Below are 14,041 nucleotides of genomic sequence, written 5' to 3'. Positions count from 1 at the left end.
GAGTGTGGTGATAAATCCTGTCCATGCACCTCCAGGCCCTGTTATCAGGCCACCACTTCTGTGGCTGGAAGTCTGACCAGTCTCTGTGCCTATGCAATCCCTGACCAACTTTAATGAAGCCCTAGATACTTGAGCAACGGGCAAGCCTGAAATGAGCTGAGATCACCAAATTTAATTCACGAGCCCTCTGGGCAGACGCAAAGCTCGTGACCTGAAGCAGACACATGAAGCCACATGCCTTCTCCAAACTTCAGTAAGCCCAGCAGAGAGAAGCAGATCCCTTTCTTAGCTGTCAGGGCAGATCAAGTAAGCAGTTGGCGTGTCCCTCATCTCTGGATTACAACTAGTATATTCATGAAAGAATTAGAAGTCTAAATGCATCCACACCAAACGTGTAGAGTGTAACAGGCTTCAAAATGTGATTTAGAGCCTAATCCAGCTTTTACATTCAAATCCACAGATCTCCTGCACCAAATACAACTTCACTGCAGATAAGCTTCACTGCTTGTGCTCTTATTTTTTTTTTCAATTAAGATTAAGATTATAAAAGTAAAGAGTAACTTCACACCTTACTGAACAGTAAACAGAAGGGTGGGTTGAATTTACCTGATCAGCCACTCCTCCTGGGAGGATGGTTTTAACAATCACTCCAGTTGACTTTCCTCCCACTATCCCAAATCCCAGACCTGAGCCATCATTCACCAACTCAATGGTCTCCACGTGCTGCCAGTGAACCTAAAAAGGAATAAATTTAAGCTTGCAAATGATTAAAATAAGGACACATACATATTAAAACTTGCAAAATACATTATTTCTTGGGTATCTTTTTGAATAAAGGAAGGTGGGAGGAAGGTGGAAATATGGGACCTTTCTGTTAGGTATAAGTTTACATAATATATAAGCAATAAATTGCTCAATTTGTAACAGTTGGAATTTCTCTGGTACAAACCGGAGCTGGGTAGTGGGTCAGGCCTTTCAAGAACTTGCTGATTGAATTTAAGCAGCAAGCTAGGACTGTCCACCTCCATGCCCCATTTCAGTCAGTGAGAAAAATAATGCTGCTAGCAAATCCCACAGCAACTGGAAATTAAAATCTTCAGGTAACCGCATGTTCACATTGGCCATTAAAACAAACCAGAGGAGAAAGCATAAACCCAGTTCAGAGGTTAAGGCTGAAAGCAGCACCACGCATTGCAAGGTAGGCATTAGCATAACTGTCCCTTGTGCACTGAACAAAGATTTCTGCATTGTCTGATGTCAGCAGCACTGGAAGGAAGTAGGTCTGATGGAAGGCTTCATGTTCTGCCAGGAGCGAACCTGCTCTGAAAGACAAATGCTAGCTCGCTCATGTGGGGTGGTACTGAAGGGATGACCAGAAGCTCTTGGTACTCTTTCTCCTGAAGAACAAGCCACACTGTAAACTCAGCTGAAATTTAAAACCACAGCTGGTGCTCCACCAGGTAGGACCTTGAAAATAAGCAGTTATTTTGGAACAATCAAGTACTGCAGATTCAAAGTCCTGAAGTATCTGTTTGGGAATCCAGAGTTTTAACATAAACCAATGATGATCAAGGAAAGCCTGGAGGAGAAAGAATGGCTAAAGATAAGCTGCCTTCTCCCAGCATTTGGAATCAAAAGGAACACAAGGACTGAGAATGGCATGCATAAAAAAATAGAAGGAGATGCGGCGGGTTTGAGAGGCACATTTTTTCAAGCAAGGGAAGCTGTTCAGAGAATATGGAAGCAATCACATAGAGAAAGGAACGTGTCACAGGAATACTGGAAGAGGGCACGCCTCTCCTGTGTGCTGACAGGTAAAGTTAGGTCAATCAGCTTTATTCCTTCACACAGAAAAAAATAGTAATTCTTGAGCTTCTTCATGGAAGGTTTTATGCTAACAATGTTAAAATAAACACTAAAGCAGCTGCTTTTTCCAGACTGATTGTTCCATACACTTTGGATTGTGGACAGATACTGAACAGCAAAACCTACAGAATCTGAAGATAGGCCATTTCATCCCAGGACATGCAACTACATGAGTAAGATACGAGGAAAACAAAGTGCAGTATCACCCTGTTTCTGAGCTATATTTTCCACACCTAGATGTACAAAAGCTTTCAAAAAAAAAAAAAAGTAGCAGAGACGCTTTCTGGGTGTCCTAAAGTATGTCCCTACACATGGAACTTCGATATCTCACTCTTGTTTTACTTGAGCCCCACCACTAACAGACAACAGAGGAACAAACAGAGAAGGACCCATCTGGCTGGCGGCGCAGGTCAGAATGCAGTGCCTCAAACACTTGTTTGCCCACGCAGAAGGCAAAGCAAAAAAAAAATCCTGTTTACTGCCACCTCAAAATGAAGCTTCATAAAGTAAGGTAAACATGCTGTATGTGCACTGGTGAACACGAGTATTTGGCAGGTGGGAAGAAGGAATACATCCAAGATCAAGATCCTCCCCTAGCAAGCCTGAATATTTTCTACTCTTTGCATGGGAAAAGCTACAACAAAGATAAATACAAGAAAAAAACCTCAAGAACTGTGAATGAAATGTACATACAAGTTACAAAAAAGGTCTCAAAATACAAGATGCAGTAAGCACATATATGCCCAGAACTGAATACATACACATTTGGCGTATACTCACCGGGTTGGAATGGGCTGAAACTGTGCTAGCAGCAGATGGAGATCGGGAAACTACAGGACTGATGAGCTGAGGGAAAGTGCCCCTGGCCACAACTAGCTGGACGTTATCTTTTGCTTTCTGTAGGATGCTGATAGCCTGTTGATGTGTAATTGTCTGATCAAGGGCTTGTCCATTAATAGCAAGGATTTGATCTGCTTCCTTTAGCTTTCCATTTCTGTCACATATGTGTAAAAAGGGAAGGGGGTTGACAAAATAAACAAACAAGAAAAAAGCAAAGAAGTGTTGCCACATGAATCACAATATTTTGACAATTTTCCAGTATTTTTAATAACCTGTTCTCTACTCCCCCCACTTTTTAATCTCTCCCTGCAGTTTTGCTGAAAGGAGCTGATGTGGCACCCTGGTGATCGCTTCCTTTGAAGCTAATCCCACTGCCACTGTCCCCTGGCTACTACCCCCTAGCTAGCTTTCTTCTCCTTGTACCCCCATGCGAGACTAAGCATATTAGATCTCAGTCACTCCCAACCATAGCCTGGGAACGTATGTTTATTCTTGACTTTGAGCCTCTTGCTTAACAGACCAAGTGCTCCACTTTGTTCAGTGCACCCATGCTGAATATTCATCAAATCATGGAGTGGAACACACTTTCATCAAGATGTTACGGAAACAAATTTTGTTTTGCACAAAACCAAGGGGAAAAAAAAAAGAAGGGGAGGGAGAGAGGAAAACAGAAAGAAAATGATAAAACAGATCCCTTTTAAATGGGGGTAAAAAAGCCCTGAACAAATTAAAAAGTAACTCTTCACTTGCTGACAAAGGAAGCCCTACTGGGTGCTTACACACTGAGCCCTTCCCCAGACCCGCTTCAAAGGAAGTGTAGGAAGACTACACAGATGAGTTACTCTGTGCCTCCTCCACCGTTTCCAATGCTTCTGTAAGAAACCAGCAAAAACTCTGGAGTCCTGCCTTCAACACCCCAAAGTGGCAATGCTTTAAAAACAAAGGGCAGAAATGAAAACAAGAATCCCTATTACACCAGCTTTTGTGAACACCTACGGTGTAGAAGCCAATGTATTCAACAGCATTCAGGAAAAATGCTTTTTAGCTTCAACCTGTAATATTACGTTTGTGAATTTGAACTGTTTTTCAGAGCGCTCTCCAAGACAGTACTGCCAGGGCCGTTCTGATTTATGCGGCCTGTAACAGTTGTTGAATGTTTCTCTTCTAGCCACTCAGTAGGGCAGGGCCTGACCCAGTGCAGATAGGTCTCAACTCCATGGAATAAGAGAAATTAAAGCAAAGATCTCTTAAGGGAAAGAAGAAGAAAAAAAGAAAAAACAAGTGGAATTTAGGCAGATGAAAAAATACCATAATGACACAGACCTTGCCCCTTTGCGTACCTGAATTAACTCTGTAGGCCACTCTGTTAAGACAGTGTTCAGACCACAAATAATCAGAGATTTTTTTCTCTACAGCACAGTGAGAAATAGCACCCAGATGACTCAGTTGCCCCACACAACTTAGAGTACACCACGAAGCAGCTCTGCCCAGCACCCTGATCAGCAAATCCACACACAGTGATTCACCCCACCAGTCTGCAGTGAACCAGTGCTGCTGCCATTCACTACTGAGCCTGTTTGTTCCCTTGGGCTGTTCCTAAAGCAGAAATCCATTTCTCTCAACACTACTTGTGGAATCAGGGGTAAAGCCTAAAGCAGACTCAGCAAGCTATTACTATTGCTGAGTTTACGGTTAACATCAGCTGAATTTCTCTAAGATTCCAACAACTTAGGTCAAGCCTTGCTTGACTTAAAAGCTGGGTTTCACATCTCCTCTGTGGGACCCTACCTAACAACCAACCCTGCTAGTTACAGATGATTTTTTTGCACCAAATCGTTTTTCAGTGCATTCAAGAATGGCAAAATCCGTATTTCAGCTTTAAAATCCATGACACAGAACAGTAACCTCCCCATTTTCCCCGGTGAAAAGGAGATATAAACAAACCACTGAGAAACTACATCTCTAGTTTCTAGAAATTCAGATCACACACTGCCCTGTTCCAACATTACATAAATGGCAGTGATAAGTAATTTTAAGTACAAGAGAAATGTGCACTTGTACCACAAAAACAACAGCAGTAACACACCTAAATTGCAGTCATGTTAACACCTGTCACAGCAAAATAATTCAGATAGTGACCTTACCTATGTGCCACACTTCCCTCCTGGATTTCTTGCACAAATATTCCTAGTTCTCCCCTGTTTTCACTCTTGAGTCCCATGACACTGAAGCCCAGACCACCACTTAAGGGTTTAGTAAGCTCAATGGTCTCAACAAGACGACCCTGTTAGAGAGAATTTAAAAAAAGAGTATAAATGTTAAAAATTTTGAAAAGCAGCATTAGTGAGTGTGGTAAACAACCTGGAAATTAGTTTCTAATTTGACAGCTACAGCTGGACAAGGCTACACTAGCTAGTAACTGAAACATGGTTGTTCAGTTCCCATATCACACAATCATACAGAAAAGTGACAATGCAAGACTTGAAATATAAAGACTGTTACAGCCCAGAAGAGGAAATTAGGAAACAATAGCTAAATATACAGAGCCTAGGCTTAGTAGTGACTAACGTAGAATATATGTGTTTATAAAATTTTAGAGGGTACAGGCCAAGTCTCAAGCACAACTACTTTCAGAAAGAGGGAAAAAGTAGGACTGTGCAAAAGGCTCTCCAGAAGAACAGCAGCAGACTTCCTCTACCTGCCTCTATCACAGGTTAATTAGAAAAATGCTAGAATGTATGCCTGGCCATTTCAGCTCCAGCCACTGAAAGGACTCGTACACCATTTCTGCCTACCACAGGAAAGCAGTAAGATTACAGAACAATGCGTAGCAAGGCCAAAAAGGAATTTTCCATCGTATTTCCAAGCAAGCCACAGAACAAGCTTTCATTACTTATGCATACAAGAGCATGGTCTGACAAAGCATCTCCCTCACACACAGCGCAGCAATCCTACAATGAGCACAGGAAGATAACGGCATGCTGATCTGTGAGAGGCACGCTGCCCAGATAAGGACAATAATGCAGCAGTGACAAAGCCAAGGTTACTTATCCAAGTGTTCTCCCATTTATCAATTGTTCCTGAAATTAAAAGATTATTTTTGCTTTATATAGCAAAAATATAAATGAGCTTCAGTTTCCTTAACAACTCAATTGCTTTTAAATAAACATATATGTATTTTAATCATCTAGATCATCAGTGATCCACATTTCATGGCAACCAGATGACATGCTTACCTGGGACATATTTCTGATGAGCTGCTCAAAGTCATCCGTAGAGGACTTCCCATTAATCTGAGGAGCAATGGATCTCATCGATGTTTCTAGCACATTAGCTGGGCTGCCATTCTGCTGAGCCAACAAGTATGACTCATTATGTGGCAAGGACCCCACGTTCACACCATGATGGAGAAACTGGGGGAATTCACCAGTGGAATGTATGGAAGGTGTGACATTTACCTGTAAAAGATTGATGACAACGCAGATTTATAGACACAGTAGAAAACTCCTCCTTATCCAAGAGCTTGTTAAAATATTTGAAATCCCAATTTGCAATTTTAAAAAGCCGTTGTTAAAAGAAAAAAATATCTTCAATGTTATCATCGATGTAAAGTGGTGACTTCAATCAAGAAATTGCTGAAAATAATCCAAAATTATTTTACATACTCTGTCTAAAATTCTTTTGTTCATATGAGCATAGCAGCTTGAAGTGCTCCAACATGATAGCAGAGGTAAGCAAGTATGAATAAGATTTTTCTACAGTACTAGTATTTTTAAAAACACATTTATCAATTATTTTACAAGAAAATACTTGCGTATTTTGATGAAGAAAAGAAAGAAACCTCACCAGCTATGTAGGGAATAAATTTCCCTGGTCAAGGTTTCTGCATCACTATGCACTACAGTTACCACTGTAACTCTGTACATGAGCTAGAATTTAATATAAATTACCGAACAAGTCTAAAATCACCAGGCTAATCTGAAAACCACAGTCGTACCTTTACGCAGACAGCCTTGACAATACACCTCCCTTAGAGCATAAAATGAAATTCTCCACTTTGCCTTACCATGGTAAATTAGCTATTTTCAAGTAGGTCTCTGCCTACTAAACTAATGAACGGCTGGTGCTGGTATAAAGCTCAGGCGAAGCAAGAGCCCTCACTCCGCTGTTGTCCCACCTGTCTGCTGACTGTCAACAGGCACTGTTTTACTCCACACGGATCTGTTTCATACTTCCCTGGCCCAAATAACCACAATTTAGGACCACAGTATTGCAGCCTCAAATACCTTCCGTGTTTTTACAGTGCAAATTTTCTAGCATTCTGCACCACAGTACGAAAGACTAGGATTCTCCTTCCTTGAAGCCTTATTTTTAAACTTCAAATTTCAACAAAAAATTTCCAAACTGTCAATGTATTCTAAAATGTTGTCGTAATTTAATCCCAGCTAGCAATTAAGCACCACACAGCCGCTCACTCACCTCCCCACCTCCTACTAATTCAGTCTCAACTGTTTAATTATGCTACTACCATTAGCTTTATCATATCATTCTTCCAACAGACCAGACATTCAGGAGTTGGCTGGGGGGCAGCAATCACTGCTCAGGGACTGGCTGAGCATCAGCTTTGGTGGGCAGGGGACTGGCTGAGCATCAGCTGGCAGGTGGTGAGCAGTTGCATCAGTTGGCTTTTCTGGGTTTTGTTTCTGTCTTTGTTGTTTTACTTTGTATTAGAATTAATTATTATTACTGTAATTATTTGGGTTTATTTCAAACATTAAACTGTTCTTGTGTCAATCCATGAGCTTTCTTACTTCTGCGCCTTTCAATTCTCTCCCCCATCCTACCGGGGCAGGGAGGTCAAGTGAGCGGCTGTGTGGTGCTTGGTTACCGACTGGGGTGAAACTAAGACATCAGGATGTTTAGAACTCAGTGATTTCCATCACACAGTGATTCCATTGTGTTGTCCATGTGTTGTGAGGAATCATTTAGGTTATGTTTAAAACAAATCATAATGCCTAGAACATGCACACACGCACTTTCTTTAATCACATACATTCATTTCAGCAAGCCTGTAAGGCATAGGTAGAAGCCTTGTTTCACAGTTCATTACATCTAACAACACCCAGAGACATAATCAAATTCTGCCCTTCTTTGAAGACAAGACTTCCCCTTACTATATATGCATGGATTTGAAACTAGAAAAGTCTATGCCACACTGTGTTTCTTATCTGTCTGAGTCCACATAATAGTTAATTCACTTCTACCTTCCCAGTGTCATACATTTCAGTGTATAAAAGCATACCACTGAACTTGGTCAATTAACGGGCTTCATTTCTTGTTCTCCTCCACCTTCAAATCTTCTTATACATCCCACTGTCATGTTCATTCCCATAAAAATTTGCCATGGGTCAAATTATTATTTGCTGAAGTACCTCACACCACTGTAATTAGCCAGTCTTGCACTGCTTCTATTTTAAAATATTTTTACATTTCCACAGCAAGATAAAGCAGTCTAATAGTGTATGAGATGCACATCCGAACTACTTCTCATGTGCACTCCAAGGCCGTAGTATATCGGTCTGATATCACAAATGTTACTAAGTCATGGATGTAAGTTTTATAAATTGCAGTGCTCATTGTAGGAAACAGCACTGAACTGCCCTTGCTGCTGAAGCTTACCATCCTCAGAGCTCACCTGGTGAAAGTGATCACTAGAGAATTCATCACCTGCTTAGGCAAAGCCAGTGAGGTTAGCATAAGCAATCAACAGCATAGTATGAGCAAAAACTATCGATTTTGCCCAGTGTAGATTAGTGAGGGCTCACATAACCTCTTCGGTGCGGCCTTTGGAGTAGTAACGTCAAACTAAGTAGGCAAGGCTCAACAGCTGAGAGTGGTAATGATGACTCCGGTCACTACAATTAAATCCAGAGAAAAAAAAATTAAATGCCTTCAGTTTAATTTAGCACTTTTCTAAGCACACCATTGCTCTGTCTTGGAACTCTTCTAATGCAGGAGGAGATTCCTGAGATGCCATCTTTCATGATGGCGGAAGGGGAAGAAGATTCACTGGTGTAAGTGCCAGCCCTAAAAAACTCAACTGTGCGTGAATTCCCCACTTTGAATGGAGTGTGTAATCGTCTTCTAAGACAAAAAAGGGAAAAAGAAAGAAAATCCTACAATAATGCTAAGAGCAAAATTTGAAACTATATACAGAAAGCTAGAAGCCCTTCTGCAATACAAAGAAAGAGCCATACAGGCAAAAAAAGGACAGAAACAGAATTTTAAGACACTGAAACTGGCAGTAGCTGAGGAACTACTGCTGTGCCCACCCCACTGTATTTCTCTTCCACCTTCCTTCATGAGCCTCACTTAGAGGTGTTTCCGTGTTGCCACTTGGTGTGCAGACTGCTAACATCCCAGTGTGTGAAACGTCTCTCTGGATAAGAAGTCAATGTCTTTTCTCTGTCTAGAGCACTCCTTTATGCAGAAATGCGTAGGGAGCAAGTTGCAACACTGGAAAAATCATGCGATGCACAAAAAGCAGATCAAGCAAGCCACAGTAAGTCTAAGATATGGAATTTTTAGGATAGCATGAATGGCACAAATGGTGTTTACATCATTATATTGTTTTTCTCTAACATACAATAAGACAAATTCCTGTAGGCACAAGCAGCAAAGAAAAAAAAATGGTGCTACACATCAAAAATAAAAGGTTGTTGAGTATGACACATTGCCCTTACAATGAATTCTATTACATACATTCCCTGAATCTAAAATCCTTCTTGTACCACTGAATATCCCATACAGCACAACCTTTACTACACAGGGGAGGAGCTCTCTGCCCCTCCTGTGCTATGTTCTATGTATGTTCTGCTAGTACTGCTTAACAGAGCATTGCTTTAGGCAGCTCATTTCACTGTCCGTAATGTTCAAGTTCATGATGGACACATTAACTTCCACCTGAACATGTGCCCACGTGTCACTATTTTCTTCTCTAAGTAAATTTGAAGGAGTTCTCCAATTAATATATTACAGTCCCCTTAGCCATTTATGTTTTTCTCTCTGGTAGAAAATCCACATATCACCATGCTAAAACAGAAGTAGCAAGAGGCTGATTGATATTCTAGTTTTACAGTGAACGTTTTCATAGACCAAATCCTTTTCAAAATGGCAATATAGTGCCCTCTTTCTCAGGGTGACATTTCACCCCTAATGCATACTTGCATGAACTTGGACATCACTGCAAACATGTAGGAAATTACTGAATTCTTCTATTCCTTTTCTGTCCTCCAAACCATAAGATATAAGTTCTTCGTGTTTTTCTAAGACATTTTGCTTAACTAATTATTAACTCCATTATTCTAAAGACACTGGGTGTTTTTTTATTTGCACGGTGGTTGAAATACCACTGAAAAGAATTGCTGCACACTATATATAGGAGAAAATGAAAAATAACCCTCTAATCCACAATAGTTAAACTAGAACTTTAACCCCTCAAATCTTCAGTACCACTGTTACTACAGCACAGCTACAACTCAGTATGAAACACCACCTCTTTACCAGCAACTGACAACACCACCCCATTTTCATCACACCTTTCTTTAAACAAACACAGCTACAAGTTCAAAGTGCTTAACACGGAAACCTACCTCAAATAAAGTGGCTTTTGACTTGTGAAATTCCAAGAAAAAAAAAAAACTCTAAGAAAAATGTCAAACTGTTAACAGAATAGTTTTGTGTACGTGTGTGTGCAACAAGCAGATTTCAGAATGTCTCCTCCTTTCCTAAAAAACACACGCACTCTCCTACATTATAAAAACCTTTTGTTTCATAATGGAAGTTATAATGATTCTAAAGGTGGAAGTTCATAATCCCCAAACAAACTCCAAGCAGAAGTGTGATGACCACTCTCTTCACTGTCCCTCCTGACATACAAGGTTATAGCATGTGAAAGTTGAGAAAAACTGCTGTATATTCTTGCTAACCACAGAAATATGGGTCATTCCAGGGGCAGCAATAAACCAGAAGTGTAAACCTTAGAAAGATGATGCTCTTGTGGTTGCATGAAATATCTTTCAAAACATATAATTTGCACTACTTTGTAGTAATAAAATCACCATAATTCCATCAAGAAGTAACTTTATAGCACCGTGATTGTGTAAATACCATATGAAAGAATATTGCTTTGTTTTATAATCTGTCTTATGCTAATTTTCCTTGATTGGCATTCTCCTTACTGTATGTACTATCTGCAATGTGGACATAATTTGGCACAAGACAAAAAGAAAAATTCACAAACACCACCAAGTATGATAAAACTTAAAGTTACAGTAGCACAGATAGACACTAAATGCTATCAAATAGTGCTTACTTGCCATTGCTTAAAATATTTTTCAAACAAAAAGGGAGCTACACAAGCCTGGTCTGCAACATTTAAAGTAGCATAATTGGCATTTGTAGGTCTGAGATTGGACAAGAACAAATTGTCAGTGTTCCTGCATTCCAGAGATTGAGCTGCAGCCCTTGGAGACCCCAAGAAGGACAGGGCAGTACTTTCGGCTGACTCCAAGTGTTCTGAGTAGCAAAAACATTGACTGAGACAAAGAGCAAAACAGCCGTCAGGCTAGGCCAGCCAGGCCTCCCCACAGGCAGGTGGCCTGGGCTGCAGCGTAGGCCCCCAGCCTCCCCAGGCCCAGGCACTGGCACTGGTCCTCACCACCCTGCTGGCTGCTCCTTCATCTCTCTGCGGGTAAGGCTGACCCCAAATGAGCATTTCTGATAAGCACTTTGGTTTAAAAGAGAGAGCAAATGGCGCTGTGGCAGAAATGCCTTCAGGATAGGAACTGAAGGTCTCCTTTAGCTGTGCAAACCGCAGAGTTAAGCAAGTGTTCACAGGCAACATGAAAAGACATAGTTGCTCCACTTTTTCCTCAAATACACTCTAGAACTAACACTCAGCTACCCCATGCAACCCAGTTAGTGCTGTGCTGTGGGAGGACTCATGCCCACTGGAAGCTCACAAACAAAAAAAAAAATCTGAGGAATGCAGCCCAGCCAAGGGAAGGCTGTTTTGTTCTGGCAGAGCCAGGAGTGGATTGGGGCGGGAGGAGGAGGGGAGGACAAGGTGGACAAGGGAGACACAGAAAGGAAAGGGAAAGAAGCAGGAGAGGACAGCCAGCACAGTCTGAGCATTTTCTTTAAAATATGTTATAAAGAAAAATTTTATTTTATTTAACAAATATTACTGAAAAGTTCAAAACTTCACAATCTCTATTTTTCTTTGCTGTCACTCCCTTATCTTCAAACAAGACTGCTCTTCAGCATGAGAAAACAAGCATTCATTGAAGAATAAGTGCTCCTCAATTCAAGTGACTAGTGAAGTCAGGACAATAATTCTCAATAAAATATCCCTTTTTTGTCACAAGACTTTTTCCACTCCAGTTCTTAACTTTGTAATGAAAGATCTGCAGTCAACAAACAAATCCTGCTTGCTCATTTAAGAAAAATAATACTTTAAAAAACCTACCAATAAGCACCTAAGCACCAGATTTGCTGCCTTCAGCGCAAGTTTCACAAAAATCCAGATGAAGCAACATACCACTTACTCCACACCACTGCAGGTGTAGCACATGTAAATGCAAACTCAAGAGGCCCTTGTTAAGCACACATCAACAACGAAGGGGATCAATTTCCAATTAACACATGGAAGCCTTAAGGAAATGGGACAGCCAATCTGAAACACCTCCATGCATGCAAAACACACACTTTTTCAGATCTTCTTCTGGCACTTAAAATACCACTTATCTGTAGGGGGAAAAAAAAACCAAACCAAAAAGAAAAGGAAGTCTACTATTTTAGACCATAAAAAATGGTAGTAACTCTCACTGGAAAGCAAGGAATATTTGTCTGCTGAAACTGTATATTTGCATTCTTTTTTTTGCTAGGAAACCATGACAGGTAATTACAAGACTAGCCAGCTTATCTTCCAGACTGACAGAACAAACAGAATAAGGGACTCTCACTATTATCTCTAGGCCTTCCAGACACAGTGCCTCAGGATACAAATACATCCTACCCTCGAATCTGTTGAGCCCACTGCAGACCTACAAGTAGGTCTCACTTAGTGACCTACTTCTGCTGGGATACTTGCAATCAGTCTGACTTAGAAAGCAAATTGCCATTATTGCTTCTAGGCTCCCATCCTCTCTTTCAACCTGTACTTTCCTAAAGGATGGCCTGCTCCTGAGAATTTTGCAATAGTCTTGTAGCCCTTTAAAAACTCATTAACTAGTTTAAAACTCAGGAGTGGTTTAACAGACTGTCACTTACACTGCATGTTGAGAAGCTACAGACCCCTGTTCAACTCCCTGTGCAGCTCATCATGAAACAGCAAATAAAATTTAGCCATCTCAGTCTTGACTAGGTACTGCAACACCTAGCTCCTGCACAGCTCAGCACCACTCATCATCCTGTCTCAAACACAGTTCTGACTGCAAGTGCTTGTGTAACAACTTGATCCGTGCTCAGTCTGGCAATGGCTTGGCCAAAAAGCCTGGTCACTATTCGCATGCCATGCAGTTTTCACCAACCTGTAGTCTAAGAGTTTCAAGACAACAGTGCTTTCCCAGCCACAGAGAGAAAACTCTAGGTGTCCTTGAACAAAACTGAGTCTTTGAAAATGCCAAGATATGTAACTTTTTAACAGAACCGCCTATTTCATTATTTTATTCTCTGTCCTGTTGCAATACGCTCTATAAACTTCTAAGTAAAGCAAAGAAGAGACAGACAATCTCATGCTATAGCGTAGGGAAGAAATGATTCTTTAGAGAAAATAAAAGATACTTTCTGAAGAGTTGACCCAAATCAAAGAATGTCCAGAAACACACATCTGCATGTGCAGATGTTCATGTAAGCATGTTATCAAGAAGGGAATTCATATCCAAGTAGCTCCTCTGTCATCTAAATTGAATATGTACCATGCAACAGGAATCGGCCACTAAAGTTACTGCACAGATAGATCTGCAAGGTTAGAGTGGAAGGTAAAATTATTGCTTGCTTTTTAAAAAATACAAAACCGAAATTACCCATCTGTAGTATCTGCTGCTTCCTTTTACTAATTTAGGTGACTGTATTTAAAAAGAGAAATCTCCTTTAACTTCACAGCTAATGCCTGGAAGTGAAAATAAAAATTTCCTTTTCACTGAATTACCATTAATGCTTCAGGCACACTTGCATTTCTCACTACATGTTCCCAGAGCCATCACAACATAATTCACATAATTTCTGCATGTCACTGCTAAGTTCTCCTTTTCAAATAGCAGAGCAAACAAAC

The 14,041-nt window shown here is 40.7% G+C and overlaps 1 protein-coding gene across 1 annotated transcript in view; it reads right to left on the bottom strand.

Moving 5' to 3' along the window:
• Nucleotides 1-14,041, bottom strand: part of LOC104508597 (multiple PDZ domain protein-like) — a gene marked incomplete at its 3' end in the record, with an annotated part of 36,956 nt that overhangs the window by 21,051 nt on the left and 1,864 nt on the right. Inside the window, exons 3-6 of the mRNA XM_010150277.1 lie at nucleotides 5,943-6,164; nucleotides 4,851-4,990; nucleotides 2,647-2,860; nucleotides 607-735 (exon numbers count right to left, since the gene is read on the bottom strand). Of these exons, the coding sequence (XP_010148579.1) occupies nucleotides 607-735; nucleotides 2,647-2,860; nucleotides 4,851-4,990; nucleotides 5,943-6,164 (705 nt within the window). The remainder of the gene's footprint in view (nucleotides 1-606; nucleotides 736-2,646; nucleotides 2,861-4,850; nucleotides 4,991-5,942; nucleotides 6,165-14,041) is intronic.

The sequence above is a fragment of the Eurypyga helias genome, unplaced genomic scaffold (genome assembly GCF_000690775.1).
Source record: "Eurypyga helias isolate BGI_N326 unplaced genomic scaffold, ASM69077v1 scaffold29914, whole genome shotgun sequence".
Taxonomy (NCBI): Eukaryota; Metazoa; Chordata; class Aves; order Eurypygiformes; family Eurypygidae; genus Eurypyga; species Eurypyga helias.
Note: the sequence above shows the minus strand (reverse complement) of the source record. Positions and strands in the feature narration are given on the sequence as shown.